Here is a 23725-nt window from a genome sequence, read left to right as displayed (position 1 = left end):
CTTCTCGCAGTACTTGAGGTCGACAGATTTGCCGTCACTTCTAACGCAGTCCAGCATCCTCGTCTTGAGACCGATTCCACACACAGCGCTGGCACTTAATTGGCATGTGCTCCAGTCTGAGAGTACACACACACACACACACACACACACACACACGCACAGATTTCACCCTGCGGGTTCTCATTAAACTGCACGTCTGGGTCAGAGGTCGCCAGCATACGCGCGCGAGCGGACGGTTTGAGGACACAGTGGCACCGCTGCGCTTCGCTTTGACGCTCTTGGAGGGGAACCGTGAATGAAGTCGGAGCTCCAGTAATGATCCAAACTCCTGAATGACTCATTCAACTCAAAACAGTGAGAGAAAAGGAAGCGCTGCGTGGAAAATGCCCGGACTGGAAGAGCTAAAAAACAGCAGGCGGCCAAGGAGCAGGAGCAAAAGCGTTCAAGTCAGCAAGAAAAGCCACTCACAAGCTATCTTACTGCAGTACCGTGGAGCATTTTTAGAGACAAAATGTGGCAAAAGAGTTATTTTAATAACCGATTTGGATCATTAATAAAACTAAAGAATGCAATTTGGCAAACCATTTGACAAAATTTAAGCCCGACCATAAATATTACGATTATTTTATCATGTTAATGTACAAATGATTCTTTTTTGTTTTGTTTTTTTTTCACCGTGAAAAATTTCAATACTCATATTTCCAGAAGCGTACGTATCTGTAGTCAGCATTAGTAGCAATAATTTAAAATTCGATTAATTTTGTTTCGTTTAAAAATAAATAATAAAATAATATACATGATATATTCTTAGTTCTGCACAATTTAGCCAATAAAAACAATAATACTGATCAACCGACAAACTAATAAACAGATTAAAATGAATAAAAAGCTACATTAAATACAAAAATAAACAGCCTTATTGTTATAAAGTACATTATGCAGCCCTACAAACAAGCACATTTACGAAACGGATGTATTTATTTATTTATAGTTAAGTATTTCTTTCTTTATTTTGCTTATTTACTTTACTTTGCATTTTAATGAGAACTAGAAAGTCGGATTGAGTAGTTAGGAAAGCCGTTTAGTTCTCTCCCACTCACCGGTGATGTTGTAGCTGTAGTGAAAACAGTTTCGGTTCAGGAAGCAGGGCTCGGTCTGCATGCTGACCGGACAGTCCTCTCCTTCTTTAGGCAGACGCAGCGCAAACGCCGTCCTCTCCCGGTCTCCTCTTCCAGAACACGGCTTTAAGAGGCAGATAAAACGGACCGCTGTTCATCCAGGCCAGCGAGCTCATAATTCTCTCGTATTTCTCCTCAAGCTGTTCATTTACTGCCTAAAAAGTGACCTGCTCTCATTTTTTATGCCACTATTTATGTCTCAATGTCAGCTGGCTCTAAGTGAAACCATATAAGCCCAGGATAAAATGATGCCCCTGTTCGCGTAAGCCAAAAATGTTATTGCTCAGACTGCTCAAGGGTTTTAAAGGATTTCTTAGATGTCTCAGACGCTTAGGATAAAAAAAAAAAAGGAGTTGTTCGTGTTAATCAGTGTTGCTATTGTTTTAAGGGGTTTTGAATAAAGCAGGTATTGAAATATAAGCATTAGATAAAAAAAATGTGAATATTGATGAATAATTGGTGAATAATTGAAATAAATATACTTTTGCATAAAATTAAGTTCAAATTATAACTATAATATAATAAATAAGGAAATTAAAGATATAAAATAATACTTGTAAAATTACAAAAGCACAATTATTAACACTATTACAAATCAATTTCGGACCGAAATACAATAAACTATAAATGTTACAAATATATTTTTCTAAAAAAAAAAAAAAAAATTAAAATACTTATTACTTATTATAATTAGAAAATAATAATTGATAACTGAATTGTTACGTTAACTGAATTACTAAATCGATTTAAAAAAATTTAATTGAAGTAAAAACATTCAAAAGAAAAATTTAATTGAAAAACCTTCATAACAACTAACAAAAATAAACTGTTGTAAGTTAAAGTACTGCAATTAAAGCGAAATAAAAATAAATAGAACACAAAAAAACTCTTAAAATGTATGTTTTAAACCTATAAAATAGAAAATATTGTGCATAATGCTTTAAAATAGAGTGGATAGTGGTTTAGTTGTTTCTCTTCTGAAAAATGTTTATGCTGTTTTTGTTTCAGTTTTTTTATGACTGCAGACACCGCTCTCTTGGCAAATCTGACGCGCTAACAAACCGCTGAGATCTCCTCTGAAGTATGACATTGCCAGGGTTTTTTCTGAGAAGGCATAAATATTACGGAGATCAAAATGATGCAGAGTTTAAACGGATGAGAGCTAATCCTGACCAGGTCACACGGGGTCCAGGGGCTCCAGTCGGACAGCACACAGTCCTCGGGACAGGGCAGACGGCTCTCCCTCGTCCCCTGCGGCATCTCCTCTGGATCACACAGATAGTCCTCCACTGCGTCGGAGGGACCGTCCACTGTGTTCAACATACACCTGCGAGACCGTCAAAGGCAGTAGAGTACAGTAAGTGCAGTCCAGTAAACATAAGGAAAGGCATCTCGGACGCTCACCTGACTCTTCTGGTCTGAACGCCCTCTCCACAGTTCTCCTTCAGATCCACGTTACTGACCTTCCACACGCTCCAGGGTTCAGCGACCCAGATATACTGACTGCAGTCGCTGGCGCGCAGGGACCACCTCGTACACCTGAAACACCACGCAATACAACACTTCTCACTGGCGCAGAGGAGAGCGCTTGGAAAGAACCCGCTCAGAGAAAGGTCAAGCTAAAATGTTACGCGTGGGACCTGCTTTATTTCTTATTCCACCGTGTGCACCACGTTTAATACGAATGACTGCAGTTTTTGCAGCCACTAGAATTCAGGACATGTCTAAAAACAGTTTCTGTGATTTTCACAACAAATAAATAAAATTATTTAAAAAAATAAAAACAAAAAAACATAATAGAACAAAAAAACAAAAAAAAAATAAAAAAGCTAAATTAAATAAGCAAAAATAAATAAGCAAACAAACAAATGTCCGGATTAAAATAAATAATAAATAAAAACACATTACATTAAATAGAAAGCAAAATTGAACAAAAAATAAACAAACATTAAAATATGCATTAAAGGAAATAAAAGTGAAAAAATAAAATGCAAACAAAAAATCAGCAAATTTATCTATCTATCTATCTATCTATCTATCTATCTATCTATCTATCTATCTATCTATCTATCTATCTATCTATCTATCTAAATAAATATTTCACGAGTTCGCACTTACGTATAATTAATCATAGTAACGGTAAAAAGTAAGCGTGTTTGGCGAGCTGTCAGGAGAGGGCTCGGAACTAGGTGGACTACCGAGTCCAGAGTTTTTCCTCTTGTCCGTGAAAGCGGACAGGACTCGGTGTCCGACCCGATCCTGAGTGCCCCGAGAGAGGATAGTAGAACTAGGAGGAATGGAGATTGGGGTGGTGGAGGATGCTCGGAAACGAGATATCGAGGTAAGAAGCTTGTGCGAATTTATAGTAGGCTTCTCTTGCTCTGGTTGGATAATTGCGTGATTAGGAAACGAGAAGCCAGCCCGCGTTAATTATCAGTGCGTGCTCCTCCCGAAATTTGTTTATAGCTAAACATCATTTCACGAGTTCGCACTTACGTATAATTAATCATAGTAACGGTAAAAAGTAAGCGTGTTTGGCGAGCTGTCAGGGAGAGGCTCGGAACTAGGTGGACTACGAGTCAGAGTTTTCCCTCTTGTCCGTGAAAGCGGACAGGACTCGATGTCCGACCCGATCCTGAGTGCCCCCAAAAAGCCAATTAAGACAGCAGCCGAAAACACGTGTAGCGGCCGGCCAAAAAAGCTACTGGCTTAGCTAGAAAGGAGGAAGAGCATGGATATGTTAGTTGAAATTGGAATGGTATTAGGATGATATTATGTAGGTGTAGGAGAGTGGGCATGAAAATGTTGTGGCGTCTCTAGCGGGAGTGGTCCACGGCGGTGGGTGCAGTACTCCGGCTAGAGCGGTCCACTGTATTAGCAGCATATGTGAACGACCGTCTCCGGCGGGAGCTGTCCACGGCGGTGGGTGCAAAGCTCCGGCTTTTGTGGTCTGCTGCTAAAGGCAGTGGGTGCGAGTGGCGTCTCTTACAGGAGCGGTCCACGGCGGTGGGTGCAGGGCTCCGGCTTCGAGCGGTCCACTGTAACAGCAGCATATGTGAACGACCGTCTCTGGCAGGAGCTGTCCACGGCGGTGGGTGCAGAGCTCCGGCTTTGCGGTCTGCTGCTAAAAGCAGTGGGTGCATGTGAGCGTCTCTTGCGGGAGCGGTCCACGGCGGTGGGTGCAATGCTCCTGCCTGTGTTGGCCACTGCGGTGGCGGGTTTGTATATTGTCGTGTACAGCGGGAGCGGTCCACGGCGGTGGGTGCAATGCTCCTACCTGTGTTGGCCACCGCGGTGGCGGGTTTATATATTGTCGTATCGGCGGGGAGCGGTCCACGGCGGTGGGTGCAATGCTCCTGCCTGTGTTGGCCACTGCGGTGGCGGGTTTGTATGTTGTCATGTACAGCGGGAGCGGTCCACGGCGGTGGGTGCAATGCTCCTGCTTGCAGTCTGCTGCTGAAGGCAGTGGGTGCGTGTGAGCGTCTCTAGCGGGAGTGGTCCACGGCGGTGGGTGCAGTACTCCGGCTAGAGCAGTCCACTGTAATAACAGCATGTGTGAACGACCGTCGCTGGCGGGAGCTGTCCACGGCGGTGGGTGCAAAGCTCCGGCTTTTGTGGTCTGCTGCTAAAAGCAGTGGGTGCGAGTGTGCGTCTCTGGCGGGAGTGGTCCACGGCGGTGGGTGCAGAGCTCCGGCTTAGAGCAGTCCACTGTAATAGCAGCATGTGTGAGCGACCGTCGCTGGCGGGAGCTGTCCGCGGCGGTGGGTGCAAAGCTCCGACTTTTTGCGGTCTGCTGCTAGAAGCAGTGGAGTGCGAGTGTGCGTCTCTAGCGGGAGGCGGTCCACGGCGGTGGGTGCAGGGCTCGGCTTAGAGCAGTCCACTGTAATAGCAGCTTGTGTGAATGACCGTCTCTGGCGGGAGCTGCCCACGGCGGTGGGTGCAGAGCTCCGGCTGCGGTCTGCTGCTAGAAGCAGTGGGTGCAAGTGTGCGTCTCTGGCGGGAGTGGACCACGGCGGTGGGTGCAATGCTCCTGCCTGCGTTGGCCACTGCGGTGGCAAGTTTGTATACCGTCATCTCGGCGGAGGCGGTCCACGCGGTGGGTGCAATGCTCCTGCCTGTGTTGGCCACTGCGGTGGCGGGTTTGTATACCATCATCTCGGCGGGAGCGGTCCACAGCGGTGGGTGCAATGCTCCTGCCTGTGTTGGCCACTGCGGTGGCGGAGTTTTGTATGCCGTCATCACGGCGGGAGCGTCCACGGCGGTGGGTGCAATGCTCCTGCCTGTGTTGGCCACTGCGGTGGCAGGTTTTGTATACCGTCATCTACAGCGGGAGCGGTCCGCGGCAGTGGGGTGCAATGCTCCTGCCTGTGTTGGCCACTGTGGTGGCAGGTTTTGTGTGCTATTGTGTACGGAGGGAGCGGTCCACAGCGGTGGGTGCAATGCTCCTGCCTGTGTTGGCCACTGCGGTGGCAGGTTTGTCTACCATGATCTACAGCGGGAGCGGTCCACGGCCAGTGGGTGCAATGCTCCAGCCTGTGTTGGCCACTGCGGTGGCAGGTTTTATATACTGTCGTGAACAGCGGAGGCGGTCCATGGCGGTGGGTGCAGTACTCTAGCTAGAGTGGTCCGCTGTTAAGGCGGTGGGAGTGTATTAGCATCTCTGCGGCGGAGCGGTCCACGGCGGTGGGTGCAGTGCTCCTGCTTGTGTTAGCCACTGCGGTGGCAGGTTTGTATAGGGTCATCTACGGCGGGAGTGGTCCATGGCGGTGGGTGCGATGCTCCTGCTTGAGCTGGCCACTGCAGTGGCGAATTTTGTATATAGTCGTTTGCTGCGGGAGCGGTCCACGGCGGTGGATCACGATGCTCCTGCTTAGCATTGCCACTCCTGTGGCAGATTTTGTATACGAACGTCTATAGCGGGAGTGGTCCATGGCGGTGGGTGCGATGCTCCTGCTTGAGCTGGCCACTGCAGTGGCGAATTTTGTATATGGTCGATTGCTGCGGGAGCGGTCCACGGCGGTGGATGCGATGCTCCTGCTTGGCATTGCCACTCCTGTGGCAGATTTTGTATCTGACGTCTATAGCGGAGCTGACCAGGGCGGTGGGTGCAATGTTCCTGCTTGGTATGTCCACTGTGGTGGCAGATTTTGAATATGGCTGTTTATAGCGGGGAGCCGTCCAGGGCGGTGGAGTGCGATGTTCCTGCTTGGTGTGGCCGCTCACGGTGGCGGATTTTGTATTTGGTCGTATACAGCGAGAGCTGGCCGTTGTAGAAGGAGTGATGCCGTGCCTTGGGTGATCCCCTCGCGGGGTGGTAGGTTTGGAGTTCTGTTGGGACTGGTTAGGGTCTGGAGGGCTTTTTGATGAGTGATTGGTCTGAGCAGATGTAGCTTTGTATCGTTAGAAGACCAGCGGCCGAGGGTTTGGATTTGCTGTTGGAAGAGACCTTTCTCTGCTGCAGTGGTGGCTGCCCCTATTCTGAAGGAATGTGTGGAGAAATTTTTTTTTTTTTTTTTTTTTTTTTTTTTTTTTTTTTTTTTTTTTTTTTTTTTTTGATGGGATTCCGCAGTAAGATAGGACTGATTTGAGGTGCTTTTGGAACCAGAATCGAGATACGGGGTGGTTGGAATCATCTGTGAACAGAGGGTCGAGTGGAGTTTTAGTTTGGGATTTCCTGTATTGGAGGAAAGCTAGAAGTGTTTAAAGGGGAAAAGTAGGAGTTTGGAGGTTAAAAATATATATGAAATGCCCATTTTTGGTCTGGTCCGTTTTACTTTGTTTGATGAAAAAGGATCACGGTTTAAGTGGTCTCACGATAGATAGGTCGGAAATAGTGGGGTGAATATTTGGGTCGAATCTGGAGTTGACTGTAAATTCTGAACATCTGAGGAAACCGAAAAGGCCAGAATGAACATTGCATCGAGAGTGCGAGCAGTATGGATAGAAGAGTAGCCTCTGCGGGGGGTGGATATGCATTTTGAGAGAATTTCGAGGGTGATGGGCATCCTTGAGTCGGATCGGGAGGATGCCTTCTTTGGATGCCCTTGATTAAAAAGTGAAGTCTGAGCATTGGTTATTTGAGGTGAGGCGATGCCGTGGATGAGTTCATGGAAAAATTGGATACCACTCAAGTAGCCCTTAATAGAACTGACTTGCAGGGTTTTGAGGAGGTGTTAAGAAAGGAGATGAAAGAAGTGATGGATAGCAGGAAAAATCAGGAATTGGAGGTTATACCTTGCCTGGAAAGATTTAAAGCATTTCCAAGCGGTCAGGTAAGATTGCAGGGTTCTGTGAGAAACTGCTTGTAGGATTGAGTCGAGGAGGCTTGAGGAGGGACCTTAAAGGATGGTTCGCTGGAATATTAGTTGTGAAAAGAGAAGCACCTGGGTTGCATAGGGTTCCGCTTCTGGTGCCAGCATCCTGGATTTCTGCAAGGATCTGTGCTTTGATGGAATTGGGGACGGGGGTGGGGTCGGTGCTGCGGCGCATTTGAGGGCATAGGAAGAAGGTTAGCAGTGGATACTGAGAAAGGGTGGTGGGCGATGGGAGAGTTGGCGGGGTAACTCATGGGAGCTACTTGTGGGGGTGGGTTGGAGCTCACGGCGGCTATGGCAGGGGATCTAGGGGAAAAGAGTGGAAAAGATAGGGAGGTAAAAGAAGAATAGGTGTGTAAAGATGATGGGGTCTTGAATCTGGGTTCAGACTGGTAGCAGAAAAATTAGGGGAGGAGGAGGAATAGGAGGTGGTACGGCTGGGATCGTCAGTGGAGGCATCTGTGTGCCTGTGCTGGCACCTATGGCTGGCTGGGCTGTGGGAACAGAAATGGACGAGTTAAGTCCTGGAGGAATAGGAGAAACTTGAGGCTGGTAAATAACGGACAGTGGATTGGGGGCTGGGTTGCCAGGCATGGTCGGGAGAGACTTGGGCAGAGTACTGTTGGTGTGGGTTCAACTGATCCAATGAACAGAGTGGGTACAGGCTAGGCTGATGGCTTGTGGGGGCTGGAGCCGTGGTGCCTGCTGCGTGGGTTGTTTGCTGGAAACTGGAGGAAGAGCTGCTGGTGTTTGGGTCCTGGGCTTTGCTAGCAGTAGCTGGGAGCCTTCTGCCGCCTCCTGGTGGGCGGAGGCTTAATACGGGTGCAGATGCTGACTTCTCGGGTCTTCCCCTGGGAGAATTACGGCTTCTTCTAGTTGTTTCCTTTCTTTTGGCTGGAGGAGAAATGTTTGGCGAAGCTGCGCCTGTTTGATAAGTCGAGTACAGCGAGAGAAGCTCGGCTTTGTTAGCGCGGCGGAGAACGGAATGTTCGCGTTTGCAGTGCTTGACGCAGCCGAATTGTCCATTTTGTTGCGGATGGAGCGGAAGAAAAGGCTGCACGGTAGGGAGAAGCCGGGAAGCTTGAGGACGTCTGGCAGGTGGAGGCGAACGTGATCTTAATCGCGTTGGCGAAAGGATAGTCACTCGCGTTAGTTTTCTGCCTCTGGGCGAAGCCGCGCGCTCGTTTGAAGTTCCGGGCGGGGCGTTAGCGTGCTTGCTCAGCGGAGTCGTGGAGGGCTCGGTGTCCTCGATTTCGTAGGTTTCTGGCGATTGGTCTTGTTCGGACATGCTGGATACCATGCTCGGAAACGAGATATCGAGGTAAGAAGCTTGTGCGAATTTATAGTAGGCTTCTCTTGCTCTGGTTGGATAATTGCGTGATTAGGAAGCGAGAAGCCAGCCGCGTTAATTATCAGTGCGTGCTCCTCCCGAAATTTGTTTATAGCTAAACATCATTTCTTTAAGTGCACCAATTGCCAGTGCGCCATGTGGGACACACAATTTTTGGAAAGTAGGCTACTTTTAAAATTTTAAGTCTAAATTTAAGACTAAATTAAAAATTAAATTAAAGTTAACTAAGTTAATCACAATAAATAAAAACACTTGAATATTAATAACAACTTATTGTCATAATTAGTTTAATTAAAAAAACACATGGTGGTAAATAAATAAAAACACACTAAAAGCAAACAAATAAATATCCAGATTACAATAAATAATAAATAAATAAAAAGACATTGAATTAAATAGAAAGTAAAAGTAAATAAAAATTAAAAAAACAAATATACAGATTAAAGTAAATAAATAAATATACATTAAAGGAAATAAAAGTGAAAATTAAAATACCAAAAATAAACAAACAAACAAACAAACATACAGATTTAACTTTCTAAATAAATAAATAAATAAATATTATTATATTATTATTTTATTATTTATATAATATTATTAATTATATAAACTATTTATTTATTTAAGTGCACCAATTGCCAGTGTGCAAAAAAATGAAACAAATAAAAAAAGACAGAAATGCAGAAAAAACTGAAGAAAGTGTTTTTACCTGTGCCTGTAGCCGAGCAGCATTATTGGAGAGTTAGAGAAAAATGTCATTATAACATCTGTGTGCAGAGACCAAAGCACCGTAAAACAGACTGTTCAGTTACAAATGCACTTTCTAATGTTGTTTCATTTTAAGAAACGCCACTGCTTGAACTCAACATGAAAATTTTGATTTCACTTTAAAAAGTACAGAAGGCTGCGTGATTTCCTTTTCTATCCATGTTTAAATACGTTCACTGTAAAACGACCTCCAACCGCCCTAATAATCTCTTAATTAATGAAAGAAAGCTTTGAAATTAAACCAATGCCAAGAATGCGTACTTGTCAGGAGCAAAGATCTCAGAACGCTTTGATGCGGCGCCGTCTATTTCTAGTAAATCTCAGTAAAAAAACCCTAAAAAAAAACTAGAGATGAAAAGACGAGGATTTCTGAATAATTTAACATTCACTTGTGAACCTATTTTTGGATCTTAATCGTGTGATTTTCACTGAATAATCAGAGCCAACGGTTCCAGAATTTGAGGGAAACTTTGAACTGTTCCGAAGCCTAGTGAACTGCCGATGTAGGCAGTATTTTAAGATATCACAGGTGCGCTAAGACGCCTTAAGCATGCTTGCCTGCTGATACCTTCTTTTGGACAAATTTGTAAAGTGTACCGCTTCATATGTCCTTTGGCAATCCCACAATGCATTACAATGCACTCCATCCGAACTACAGTATCCAAAAATATAGCGTACTTATAATTCATTCAACATCAAAAGCAGCGCTAAATAGTTTAATCCAAATAAAAATATACTCTTTAATACAGCATTTGCACGTGATATGCACTCTTCGGTGTCACTAATATACTGCGATATTAAAGATTGTATTCATATTTTCAGTTAGATATTGCATTAGTTTACTTTGTTTCATTAATTTAATGCATTTGTCTATCATTTATTCCTTTAATTTGATCTGTTTTAGCACTTTATTGCTTTATTTCAAGCGAAACGGTTTTCCGTTTTAGTTAACGCTAATAACGCCAATGCATTTACGCTCATTAGAGTTAGCAGACACACAAACATCTACAACGAGATTGCCATCCAAAACTGTATTTGTAATGTGAATCTGATTTGTAGTTTTCAAGTCGGTTAGTATTCTATTACGTGCTGATCTCCAGGTGCTGGATCAGCAAAAGCAAGCACTCGATGCATAAGATTTAATCGAATTTAATACCTTTGAAACTTTGATTTTATTACGCCAACCCCTGAACCTCCATCTGTATAAAGCAATGGCATTTAACATCGTTTAAATTCGTTCATTTACGCATCTGGAAGGCGGTGTTTACCTGGTTAAGGTGGTCCAGTTTCGCAGGGTCTTCCTCCATTGTAAGGCTTTTCTCTGAGCCATTTCGAACGAACTTTGACCCCGCTGCCACAGGATTTACTGCAGCGCGACCAGTTGGACCATTCACTGAGTTTACAATCAGGCGGGCGAGGAACGATGCAGGCCTCCTCGATGTACCCTAAAAAAACATGGGGTTTTTATTAGCTTTAAACCACATAAACACCAAACACAAAAAATAAATGCTTTTTTATCAACATCACATTACCCGTTTACATTGTTACTCAAGCAAATGTATTAAAAATGGCTGATATTAAGCTTTTGGGCTTTAAAGATTTTTTTTTTTTTACCAAAATCGGTGACGTAGCTACTTGCTAACATCCTTAAAGCAAAACCAGAGACCTTTCTGGACAAAACAGGTTAACCAGAGCGCTCAAAACGTTTTTTCGCAACACTCAAACCCAGCTAACCCAGATTCCTAGCAGCTTTGAACAAGTCACGAGCGAGTCAAACTAATATCTTGGACCAGCTAATGGCTATAAATAACTATCGCGCAAAACAAATTACCATCAAATGTAGCTGGATTTTCCTGTAGGGTAATGATAAATTTAACAGACGTACTGATTAAACATGCCGCTTTGAAGAGGTTTAAATCTTGATTAAAAATGAAAAGCAAGCGTGTACCTAGCGGAGAACATTACGAGGCGCGAGAAGTGGAGAAGCGATCGGTATAAATAGGCATGTTTGTGTGGAGAGTTGGCTGCGGGGTCAGAGAACGCGATATGCTTTAGCAGCTAATGCTGAATTTTATTACCGCTGTTTGCTCAAGCCATGTGTACTTCCCACTCATTTGGCTCAAGAGGATCTGCCTTTTCCGAGCACACACTGCAGGCCCAATAAACGCGCGCGTTATGCCGTCTCCGAGCACCGTATCCTTCGCAGCAGCCTTTCAAGAGCGGCCAACGCTTGGCTCAAATGAAAGAAATCGCTGCTTCCAAAAAATACCGTGGTAAATAATGCATTATGAGACGGCTGGTTCTGGAAGCCGATTGGTCAGTTCGGCGTTCCAGTCATTCACAAGCATTAAAACAGCCACGATGTCAAGCATATGTTCACAATATCGCTCCGCAGAGATTATTAACCTCAAGCTCAATCTATAAGAACAGGGTTTTCGATGAACACATGCGCTTAAATATCATCGCAACGAACATTTGTGTCCTTAATATTTTAATGATCCACTAACCACAGTGCATTACAGTAATACGGTCACACGTGAGATGATATATACACGTATAGATGGAGACAAATATGTTGTAATATATCTTGCTCCTTGGGTGTTGATTGCTATACAAAGCTCGTTTCGATACAAAAATAAGAGAAACACTCGGACAAGTGTTTTTAACCTTGTTTTTGTTTCCTAAAAACAACCAGCTGGCCAGATTTATTCGTTTTATTCCTAGCCAAAACCAATTATTAAAAGCACTCGGAGCTTGCTGAGTGTTCATTTTGGAGCGCGCACGCAACCGTGTGAAACTACAGCGCAACCGGTATCATGCAATAGAACAATTTAATGAGCACGCTCCGTGTTATTTAATCAATTGATTTCACAAAGTAGCAAAAGAAAATGTGCATCCTGAAATCAAAAGAAAAACTATTTAATTAAGTTATATACAGAAAACGAAGGACCTCTGAGATTTTTTGCATATTTGCTTGACAATTTGTGTTGTGCAATTTTTCTAAATTATCATTATGAAAGCTGCATTGATGTACGGTTTTCACTGACGTATGGTTTGTCGGATTGGACGATATCTGGCTGAGATACAGCTATTTGAAAATCTGAGATTTTCTGAGAAACAAAAAACAATCAAAATATTGAGAAATTCACCTTTAAAGCTGTCCAAATAAAGTTAAGCTGTAATATATTTATCAAGAACATGATCTTTACTTAACTATCCGTTAATCGATTTTTGGCCTAAAAGAAAAATCTATAATTTAGTACAATATATTTTTGGCTATTGCTACAAATATACCCGTGCTACTTTTGACTGCTCATGTGTTTCAGGGTCACTTTATGAACATTATATAAATTAATAAATTAAAATTATATATTTAAAACATTCATATAAAAGATATTTAAATATAAATAAATAAATGATAATAAATGTAAAGAATATATATATATATATATATATATATATATATATATATATATATATATATGTGTGTGTGTGTGTGTGTGTGTGTGTGTGTGTGTTTTGTGTTTTGTGTTTTTTTGTTTTTGACATTGTCAAGAATATCTAAAAATAAAAGTAAACTCTATTTGTTTGAATATAATTAAAACAATTTATAAAAATATAGAATTAATACAATCTAATAAATGTTGAAATGTTATAAAATAAATGTTAACCTGTTGAAATGAATAAAACCTATTAAAATTAGTATTAAATTAGCAAAATTATTATAATTCGTATTAATTCAGAACATGTATTTTTAAAATTATGCATCAAATTTACCCATGTTAAATTAAATAATGCTGCTATGCAAAACATTTCAGAACTTAAAAGGGCCTAAAAATAGGCATCAGTTTCTTACATATACCATAACTACTCTTTTCTTTCTTTGAAAGAATAACCCAGACATATTCTAGTCCTAATTTAGCTGAAAACTGTTAAGAACAACGCCAGCTCGACCTGACACTGAAAACTCGCCACGTCCTGCGCAACTAACACACAATTCCGACACGAGCTGTAAAACACGCTCCTAGGAAAATCGAAACAATTAATCAGTGGGTTTCACAGCATCGTGCTCGTCCGCTCCGAAAGATTGACCAGGATCTGACATGGCCGTGACGGGCCGGAGGAGAGATACTACCGCAGAGACCCAAAATACCCCGCACAGTCACAATGCATCTGTATAAAGCTGCTCTCCGTCCCCTTTGCCCCTAAGTGTTAAGACATGTCAGGCCCGTTCCACAGCCAACACAGAGTAAAACAAGCCCTACTGGCCATGCGCTGACCCCCAGACAACGCTCTCGGGCCCCTACGCTCAGTTCAGTGGCGGCCTTGCCTTCACCAAACACGGCGGATCCCGTGTTACTCTTTTGTGCCTGCAGTGACCTCATTCCTTCAACTCATCCGCATCCTGTCTGAGCGCCGACCCCTGAAACGGCAACAACCACAGATGCACACTAAAGAGTGAGTCATCGAAGAAAAAGCAAGTTAGTCGCACGGTTTCTTACCCTGAAAGCTTCAGGCCAAAGACGCTCGGAACAATCGTGTTAAAAACATATTAAAAAAAAAATCAGGAAGTTAAGGATTGGTACGTTTTTTTATGATTTAAAAAACAAAAATTGCTTAAATATTGTGAAATAGTATTATTGTTTAAAATAAGTGCTTTCTATTTAGATTTGTATTAAAATATAATTTATTCCTGTGGTGCAAAGCTGAATTTTCAGCATCATTACTCCAGTCTTCAGTGATTATAAGCTCAAGAAACATTCATTGTTATTATTATCAATGCTGAAAACAGTAGTGCTGCTTTATATTTTTATAGATACCATGATAAAATATTTTTCTTAATGAAAATATTAAGAACACACACATATGTAGTGTAAAGTAATTTCATTTCTCATTATTCATTTTCATCATTTCATTATTTATGAAGTATTTCATAACGTACATCGCTATTTTATCAACGTTCAATAATCTATACCTCGGATTACATGGTTTTATTTACATAAAGCCAATTTTAGACATATTGCAAACGTATATTCCTAAAAACAGTGAATAAACGCACATTAAAGCTATGAAATGATGCATATACCCTAAACAGTAAAAGGGACACTCCCGCTAACTGCCGTACATGTGTTGCCATTAGATTAAATGTCAGAAAAACAAGCTCCGAAATAAACAAGCGTTTAGGTTTAGCCTTTTTTTTTTTGGAGAAGAGGAGTAAGAGTATTTAATGATTCACTTACTAGCCTGAGGCGGCGTGTAAGACAGAGATTTCTGTTAAAAAGAACTGTAGAGATTAACCAAGTAGAAAAAAAGAAAGAGAGACAGAGAGAGAACGGCTCCGTCCCGAAACCTAGCATGCTGCCTTCTAAGACGGCATCTCACCCAGATGATAAAACGTCACAAGTGACTGATTGGGGGCGTTCTGCATGACGCGTTTGCTCTAATAAGCATAAAAACACACGGAAGTAAAGCATTTGAATTTTTCATAGCCTTTATCAATATCTGTGCTGTGTTTTTGGTGAATTATATTTAGAATCAACACATCAAAGCTGTTGTCTTTTCTGCGGAAGATGCATGCATAGCTGCCTTAAAATGCGGCCTGCGTAGGGAGCACACTGGAACACAGCTTTTGACAGAGAGAGAGTAACGAGCCCGATGATGACATCACCACGCTGAAGATGTGTGTGTGTGTGTGTGTGTGTGTGTCCGGGAGGGCATTCGGGACGCCGGGGGACCCTGGTACAGCTCAGATTACAAGCCAGATTTCTGATGTTTCCCCCGAAAATTATTTGACTTGAATCAATTGCGAGTCAAACGCTCAAGATTTGAAACTCCTGGGAAATAAAGCGGAGGAAGCAACTGAATAATGCAACATTCGAGCCAAGATTATTTTAAGCCTAATCGCATTTCTCATAAAAACTCTCACTTGTTACTGCTAATCAGTCAGGATAACATCAAATCATCATTATTATTTGTATTCATTATTGATGTCTGCCTAGTGGAGCGTTACTATTAATATACGGCTGCCCACAGAATCATATACCTCATCTAGTAAAGACGTTCTGTCTTAAAAATAAACCAGTACTCATGTTGGGGTCAGATTATCATTTTTATGATTCATATTAGACTAGAAGTTACTAGTTAACTGGCAAGTGACACATTTAAAATAGAATAATATTGCTATATTTAATAACATGTATTCTCTATATTGTATATAATATATTTTATAATAAATGTGTGTGTACTGTGAATATTTAATATGTATATATAAATACAAAAACTATATATGTATATATATATATATATATATATATATATATATATATATATATATATATATATATATATATATATATATATATATATGTGTATATGTATATATGTGCATATGTGTTTTTGTATATGTATACATATATGTATACATACATATATATATATATATATATATATATATATATATATATATATATATATATATATATATGTGTGTAAAATATATATATATATATATATATATATATATATTAAATCAAATCTTTATAATAAAAAATAAAAATAAAATATGAAAAATAAAAGTATAAATAAAAAAATCTATAAATTGTGTGTATGTATGCATGTATATATATATATATATATATATATATATATATATATATATATATATATATATTTTAAATCAAATCTTCATATTAAAATTACAAACACTACATATATAAAGATATCTACCATATAAATATAAAGAATGAATATATAAAGAAACTTTTAATACCCATTGTAAATCTAAGAACATTATAAGTACTTTATAAGTATAAAAATACATATATAAACAATATTTATAATACAACACCAATTTCTACCCCTGATTTCATGAAAATCATTTGTACATTCAAAGCACTTTTTGACATGTATTGGGCCTGAATAAGAAGCCGTTCTCGCCTGTCAAGCCCGCGTGGGCCGAGCGCTGTAAAATCAAGAGTATCTGTCAGCGGTTAATGTCAGCTCTGATTAGACCGGTCCCGGTACAGCTTGCGGTCTGTAATGAGGGCCGGAGATTTATACCTGCAGATCAGCAGGGTGCAACAGACACTCAGGCAGAGGACAAAGTCAAGCGAGCAGCGCCTGGCACTCGTACCAGTCTGCTCGTCATCCAAATAACAAGATTAAGTGAGCAATGCACCAAAAGATTCACGAACAGAGAGAGATCAGCTAAAGACAGAGGAGAGAAGAGCAAAGGTTACGAGAGAGAGGCAAATTAATAGGGATGAAACAACACATGATCAACTGAAGACGTGATCTACCTGTCCTTAAATGTCACGCTTTATAGCCAGACTAAAGCTGCAATTTGGACTTGACATTGCACTCAGCAAACTTAGACACGAACGCTTGATTTTTTTCATACTTTTTTTTGCAACCATAATTTTTTTTTAGAATTACAGTTTGATTTACAAAATCTTCAAAAAGCAGCTTACATAAAGATGTAAAGAACATATAAATTTCTATTTAAAAATGAAACAATACAATGATTTTAAGCGTTAAGTAAAATAAAAAGCTAAAAATTTTAATAAATTTAAATAAAATAATAATTTTACATTTTAAATGCTTCAAGCGCTTATATTATCAGCTTAAATAAACTAAAATAAATAAATACTATATTAAGACTAGTATTAATTTGTATATTATTACTATATTACTAGTATATTAATACTAGTAAATGAATGAAATAAAATAAAACAATAAAAATATTATTAAGCTCCAGTTTTACATACTTGATAATAATAATAATACATACAAATAATAATCATAAGGATTAAATACATAAACACACAAACCTTAATATAGAGCTTCATGATTATATTATTTAAAAGCCCACTATTTAAGTGCTGTAAGCATTACAACTGGTGCTTGCAGTACTTATATTATCAAAAACATGGTTGAATAACATAATCATAAATGCTGTATTAGGAATTGGAAAATTATTTTATTAAAAAAAAAAAAAAAAAAAAAAAAAAAAAAATATATATATATATATATATATATATATATATATATATATATATATATATATATATATATATATATATATTTGTCATTTTTTAATGAAAATTAAACATGAAGTATTTTTTTTTGTACGCTGAAATGTTATTGTTACATTTTAATAAGCAATATTTACAATGTATATTTTCCAAGATTTAAAAAAAAATATTTTTAATCTTTTTTAATCTTTTTAAAAATCCACTTGGCTTAAAAATAATCTTTGCTTAGTACGTCTGCAAGGCCAACGCATCTAAACCGTCAAATCTCCACAGAAGGGGAATTTAACCCACGGCTTGGCTTGGCTTATTTCTATGAACTAGTTCAGTGCAGTTCAGGAAGGTTACTCAGCTCTGTCTAAGGCTGAAGATCGTACCGTGGCTGTTACAGCGTGCCGTCTCCACGAGTCTGTTGTCCTGGTCGTAGCACACCATGGCCTGATAGCGGTAGCCCTGCCCGCACTCCTTCACGTCTCTCACGTCTCCCAACACCTTCAGGCCTGCGGCGTTCTCCACGCGGCCCTCGGGCAGGATGCAGTCAGACCAGTTCCCCACCGGCTGGGCGTTGTATTTGTCACATGGGCAGTACTGGGTCTCGCTCAGCGGGTACATCTGGCTGTTCTTGCACTTGTCCTTCTTCTTGCTTTTTCCTGTAATCAGAGGAAGTAAGTGTTGATTACGGCACTAATTACGCTGGCTAATGAATGAGTTCTGCTAATGCTGAGGTCACCTCTAAACTGTCTGCCTCAGATCCACAATGTCTACTTGCAGCTGCACGTTGGCTAGACTAATACTCAAAAAATATTAATTATAGTACCATGATTTTTGAACATGACATGAGGCAATAACAGGCTGGGTTATATATCAAATTTTATGATATGTTTGTGAGGTTTTAGTTGGCAATATATATATATATATATATATATATATATATATATATATATATATATATATATATATATATATATATATATGTTGTTATATAGATGTATATAAATAAATGTTACTGAATATGAAAATTATAATATATACTAAAGTTCAAGTCTTAACAGTCTTAAAATTAATACTTTTATTTAGCAAGGACACTTTCAATTGATTGAAAGTGACAGCAAGGATATTTAAAATGTTACAAATTATTTTAATTTCAAATAAATGCTGTTCCTTAATACTACTTAAAATAAAAAAAAAAAAAATAGCGTTTGCAATCTCTGGAATTCATTAAATGTTAAAATATTTAAATTGTAAATAATATTTCACGCTAATACTGGTTATACTGTATTTTTGATCAAATTATTTCAATAATTTTTCTAATATTCTGAACCAATTTTTTTAGATATTTTATTTGCACACATATTTTGTATACACTTTATATTTTTAAGTTTGATATTTAATTTATATATGTCTATATATTTTGTGTTCATTTATTTTTCCCGTTTTATCTATTTTAGTCAGGTTGAACTACATTAAAATGAGAAATGTTCAAATAATTTAAATTAAATAATTTCTTTTTAATTAAATTATTAAATTAAATTATTTTAATGTTACTTTTAGTTTCAGTTGTCTTTAAGATATTTATTTTATTCTTTTTACTTTAATTCGACATTTTAAACAACTGTATGAATATCAAGCTATTTTCAATATTGTACAAAAATAAAAATAAAAAACATGTATTTCCCAAGCCAATAAATACATTTAAATATTTTATGGCCTATGATAATGATAATGTGAAGTATATCAAAGTATGTATAACGGAATGAATCCATTTGCTTCCAATAATGCTAATAAGTCATTCATCATTTAGTGGAAATACCTCCATTTTGGGATGGAAGCAGCAACCTTCTGAGTTGGAAGCACAGTGTTAATGATGCATATGTCCTAATTACCCACGAGAGCTCTCCTCCTCGTACGGACCCCTACGCAGTCCGAGGTGCAGGGAGAGAACTTGGACCAGCTGGTGAGCTGGCAGTCATCTCGACACGGTAGCTGGCAGGGCTGGCTCATCACCGGCATGCTGCTGGCAAACTTCAGACACCGAACCACATCAGCCACTGTACCATCCAGCTGCCTACACGAGATAGCTGCAGATCACACACACAAACACAGCCCTCAGACTCCTGCTGATTACACACAGCACCGGCGCAGGTGAACAGAAGCTTGATGCTTATTTATAGAAATGACAAGCGAGAGAGAAAGAGAAAGAGACAGAGAGAGAGACAGTCATGCTGTTCACTTTGATCAGAAACCAGTTTAAATTATGCATTACATTTCTCTAGTTATATAATCCAATGATTTTTTTTCACCATCTGTTCTGGATTATTATTATCATTATTGAAAAAAAAACATATTATAGAAATACTTGAGCAATGTCTGTGTAATTATCCATTAAGATTAAGACAATATATAGCCAGATACTCTATTCACTGTAGAATTATAAAATAAATGTTATATATAATAAACTTATATATATATATATATATATATATATATATATATATATATATATATATATATATATATATATATATATATATATATATATATATATATATATTATATATATATATATATATAAATTAATTTATTATATATTATATATAACATTTATTTTATAATTCTTTTAATTCATATATATATATTTATATATATATATATATATATATATATATATATTAATTCATATATATATATATATATGAATTAAAATGGTTTTGAAAGGCTGATTCAAAACTTTATATATATGTTATTTAATACCTTTTTATGCAATAACATTAATATTAACTAAGTTTATTCATTTAAATTTCCATGTTTCCAAAGGGAAAGTACATTAAAATTACTGATCAAAAAGAAAAAAAGACAATTCAGAGAGCTGATAACTTTTTTTTTTATACTATTATTGCTAACATTTTAATGCTGCATACACTGATATTATTAGTTTTAAAGAAAAAGCATTTTTTTAATTTAAATGATTAATTGTATGTAAATAACGTATTGATTAAATACTATATAAGGACTGGCTCATACAAAACAAAACAATTAGATTGCTATTAACCTGGTCACCATAAACCAGTTCAATCTTAATTGTTAAACTGCTCCAATATCTCTCTAATGTCTTCAAAATGATTGTTTCAGAAAGCTTCTACTACATCTGTAAAGACAGGCCTGTCAAGCTGCTGTCATTCAGATGAGGCTGTGTAATCTATTAAGGCACGCAGTCACGTCGGTGGTGACGTGAAGACGAGTAAACAGGAACCATTAGGTCAAACTTCAGGCCACTACAGAGTTCAATAGTGTGATGACGGCAAGACAATGACGTTCTTCCGCACCGTCAAGAGCAATCAGATCAAGAGATTGAAGGATTGCTTCTGCTCCTGACACGCACTGAAGGGCAAATGTGAAGTCTAACGTGACGGAAGCCCCCGTCAGACCAATATCTGTATGAGGATAATGCATAATAAAGTCTTCCGCTGCCTCACCAATGACAGGGATGTGTGAAAGAACTGGACAAATAAAGAAAAGAGCATCTAGAACAGTCATGAAAACTCTTTGCCAACTTCAGCTTGAAAACTGAAAACAGTAATAGGTTTTTTGAAAGCGACAGGAATAAAGCAGAACGCGAAGGAGAGAAAGCGATCCACAGATTCGAGTGGAGTTGAGAAACAAGCACACTTCCACAATGTGCCAAAAGTGCTCTATTTTCGTGCACTCGTTTTGTTTTGATAAACTTAAGATCATTTAAGAGCGCTCAACTGTGCTGTTTTGAGACACCATGAATATGAAGTAAAGTGCGCTTTTAACATACTACCACTGTATTTAAAAATGTATTTAATTTAATTAACTATTTAATTAACTATCTTTGTGAAGGTGCATTTAATCACCACTTGTAGCACACTTGAACCCATCTTTCATACACTAGTACACTAGTAAGTGTACTAGTGTATGAAAGATGGGTTCAAGTGTGCTAAGTGGTGCCTCTAAATACACTTTCACAAAGATAGTACAGTCAGCGTATGTAAAAGTGCATTTGAGTTCATATTCACGGTGTCTCAAAACAGCACAGCTGGAGTGCTTAAATGATCTTAAGTTCATCAAAACGGAAGGTTTTAGTATATATTTAGTAAAAACAAAATGAGTGCACTTTATGTACACTATGGAAGTGCGCTTGTTTTTCACCTAGATCGGGTGTTATACCAAATGTATGGATTTCCGGACACAGTGTCTAAATACTGTTTCTAAATACTCTTTAGCTGTGAAATCTCATGCAGTATCGCTAAGAATAAATTGTGCACGCTCTGCCCGAGTTGCTTTAGCATCATTATGCAAATATGCACACATATTCTGCGTAGAAATTTTGCCCGCTGTAATCCCTGAGTGCAGGCGGTTGGTGAATAAGACTGGGAATACTGCGCGTTTAGCGATTAAGTAGTGTGTAACACACCTCTGGTTTGGACTCCAGCTCCACAGTTCTCCTGAGCTCCTTTAGTGTCCCTCATGGATGCTCCAAGGGACCAGCTGACATTTACGCCACTTGTGCGTTTTCCACCTGCAATTTCAAAGGTATGCCATTCTAATTATTGGTAGAGGTTGATCAGTTAGTGCGCTGGAAATCCTAATTAGCTGCCTTAACTTGAAAAACTATCAGTCTTGGAAAATGAACTCATTTGAATTAAGCTGCCCACAATCTGATAACTCTTTTTTCTTTTTTACCTAACATCCTTTCTTTTCATCAGGATTAACCATTTCGCTACAGAGAAGTAAAAAAGCAAGCTTGAGCAAGCTGGAGCAAATGATGACAGAATCTTCATTCTGGGGTGAACCATTTCTGTAAGTGAGCATATCTTTATTTACTCAGAAAGGTAAGTTTTGGCAAAAATCTATGCTGTACGTCAATAAATGATAATCCAGCAAAGAATAGCTGATATAGCAGAGTCTGTGCTCATGCGTGAAGATGTACCTGTAACCCGGACAGACAGATGGAGTCGCACAGTCTTTCTCTTCATAAAGGACTTCTGGACACTCCTGACCTCCATTAGCTGGCATCTGGATGATCACTCGATAGCGATACTGTTTATTCTTCTGCCCATTTACACCTGCCGTTTTAAACACTAACTTAATGTCGTGATATATACAAGACAGATTCATTAGACATAAGGTATGATGGACAGACAGATGGTGTAGATGTACAGAACAAGATGATAGAAAGAATGACCAAATGACAGATTAAAAATAGAATGGATAATAAATGGATAAAATATAAGGAATAATGGGTAGATAAATATAACAGTACATGTAACAAATTAAGAAATTATACACAGCGAAACAGATAACCACATACATAGATAGATAGATAGATAGATAGATAGATAGATAGATAGATAGATAGAATAGATAGAATGAATGAATGAATGAATGATAGAATAGATAGACAATGGATGAATACATGGTAAATGGAGACATACAGAAATGAAGAATGAATTAGATATAGTAGATAGATAACAATGTAGAGAACAAACAACAAAACAAACAAATTGTATTTATAACTATCAAACGATAGATAGATACACTGTAAAAAAACCCAAAAAAAACCCTTAAAACTCCAGATTTTATGGCAACCAGCTTCAGCTGATTTCTGAGTTGTCTCAACTTATTTTTGTAGAAGTTTTCTCACCTTGTTATACAAACTTAAAACAAGAAGTTGAGAAAACTCAAAAATCTGCTGGTTGCCTTAAAAGTTTGCTCAACTTTTTTTTACATTGTAGATAACAGATGATATATAGATAAATATAAGGAACAATGGGTAAGATAGACAAAACGACAAAAAAATATGATGAATGGATGGATGGATGGATGGATGGATGGATGGATGGATGGGTGGATGAATGGATGGATGGATGGGGATGGATGGGTGGATGGATGGATGGATGGATGGATGGATGGGTGGATGGATGGATGGATGGATGGGTGGATGGGTGGATGGATGGATGGATGGATGGGTGGATGGATGGATGGATGGATGGGTGGATGGATGGATGGATGGGTGGATGGATGGATGGATGGGTGGATGGGTGGATGGATGGGTGGATGGGT

General features: G+C 38.8%; 1 protein-coding gene across 1 annotated transcript in view; it reads right to left on the bottom strand.

The window, feature by feature from the left end:
- LOC122333971 (thrombospondin type-1 domain-containing protein 7A-like) overlaps positions 1 to 23725 on the bottom strand; it is a 63486-nt gene that overhangs the window by 12285 nt on the left and 27476 nt on the right. Inside the window, 13 exon segments of the mRNA XM_043231831.1 lie at positions 1 to 116; positions 1101 to 1242; positions 2352 to 2505; positions 2583 to 2692; positions 2694 to 2717; positions 9553 to 9558; positions 10880 to 10901; positions 10903 to 11056; positions 18019 to 18291; positions 19525 to 19719; positions 22077 to 22125; positions 22127 to 22181; positions 22593 to 22728. Coding sequence (XP_043087766.1) covers positions 1 to 116; positions 1101 to 1242; positions 2352 to 2505; positions 2583 to 2692; positions 2694 to 2717; positions 9553 to 9558; positions 10880 to 10901; positions 10903 to 11056; positions 18019 to 18291; positions 19525 to 19719; positions 22077 to 22125; positions 22127 to 22181; positions 22593 to 22728 — 1436 coding nt within the window.

This window comes from Puntigrus tetrazona, unplaced genomic scaffold, assembly GCF_018831695.1.
Source record: "Puntigrus tetrazona isolate hp1 unplaced genomic scaffold, ASM1883169v1 S000000456, whole genome shotgun sequence".
Lineage (NCBI taxonomy): Eukaryota > Metazoa > Chordata > Actinopteri > Cypriniformes > Cyprinidae > Puntigrus > Puntigrus tetrazona.
This window is presented reverse-complemented; position numbering and strand designations above follow the sequence as displayed.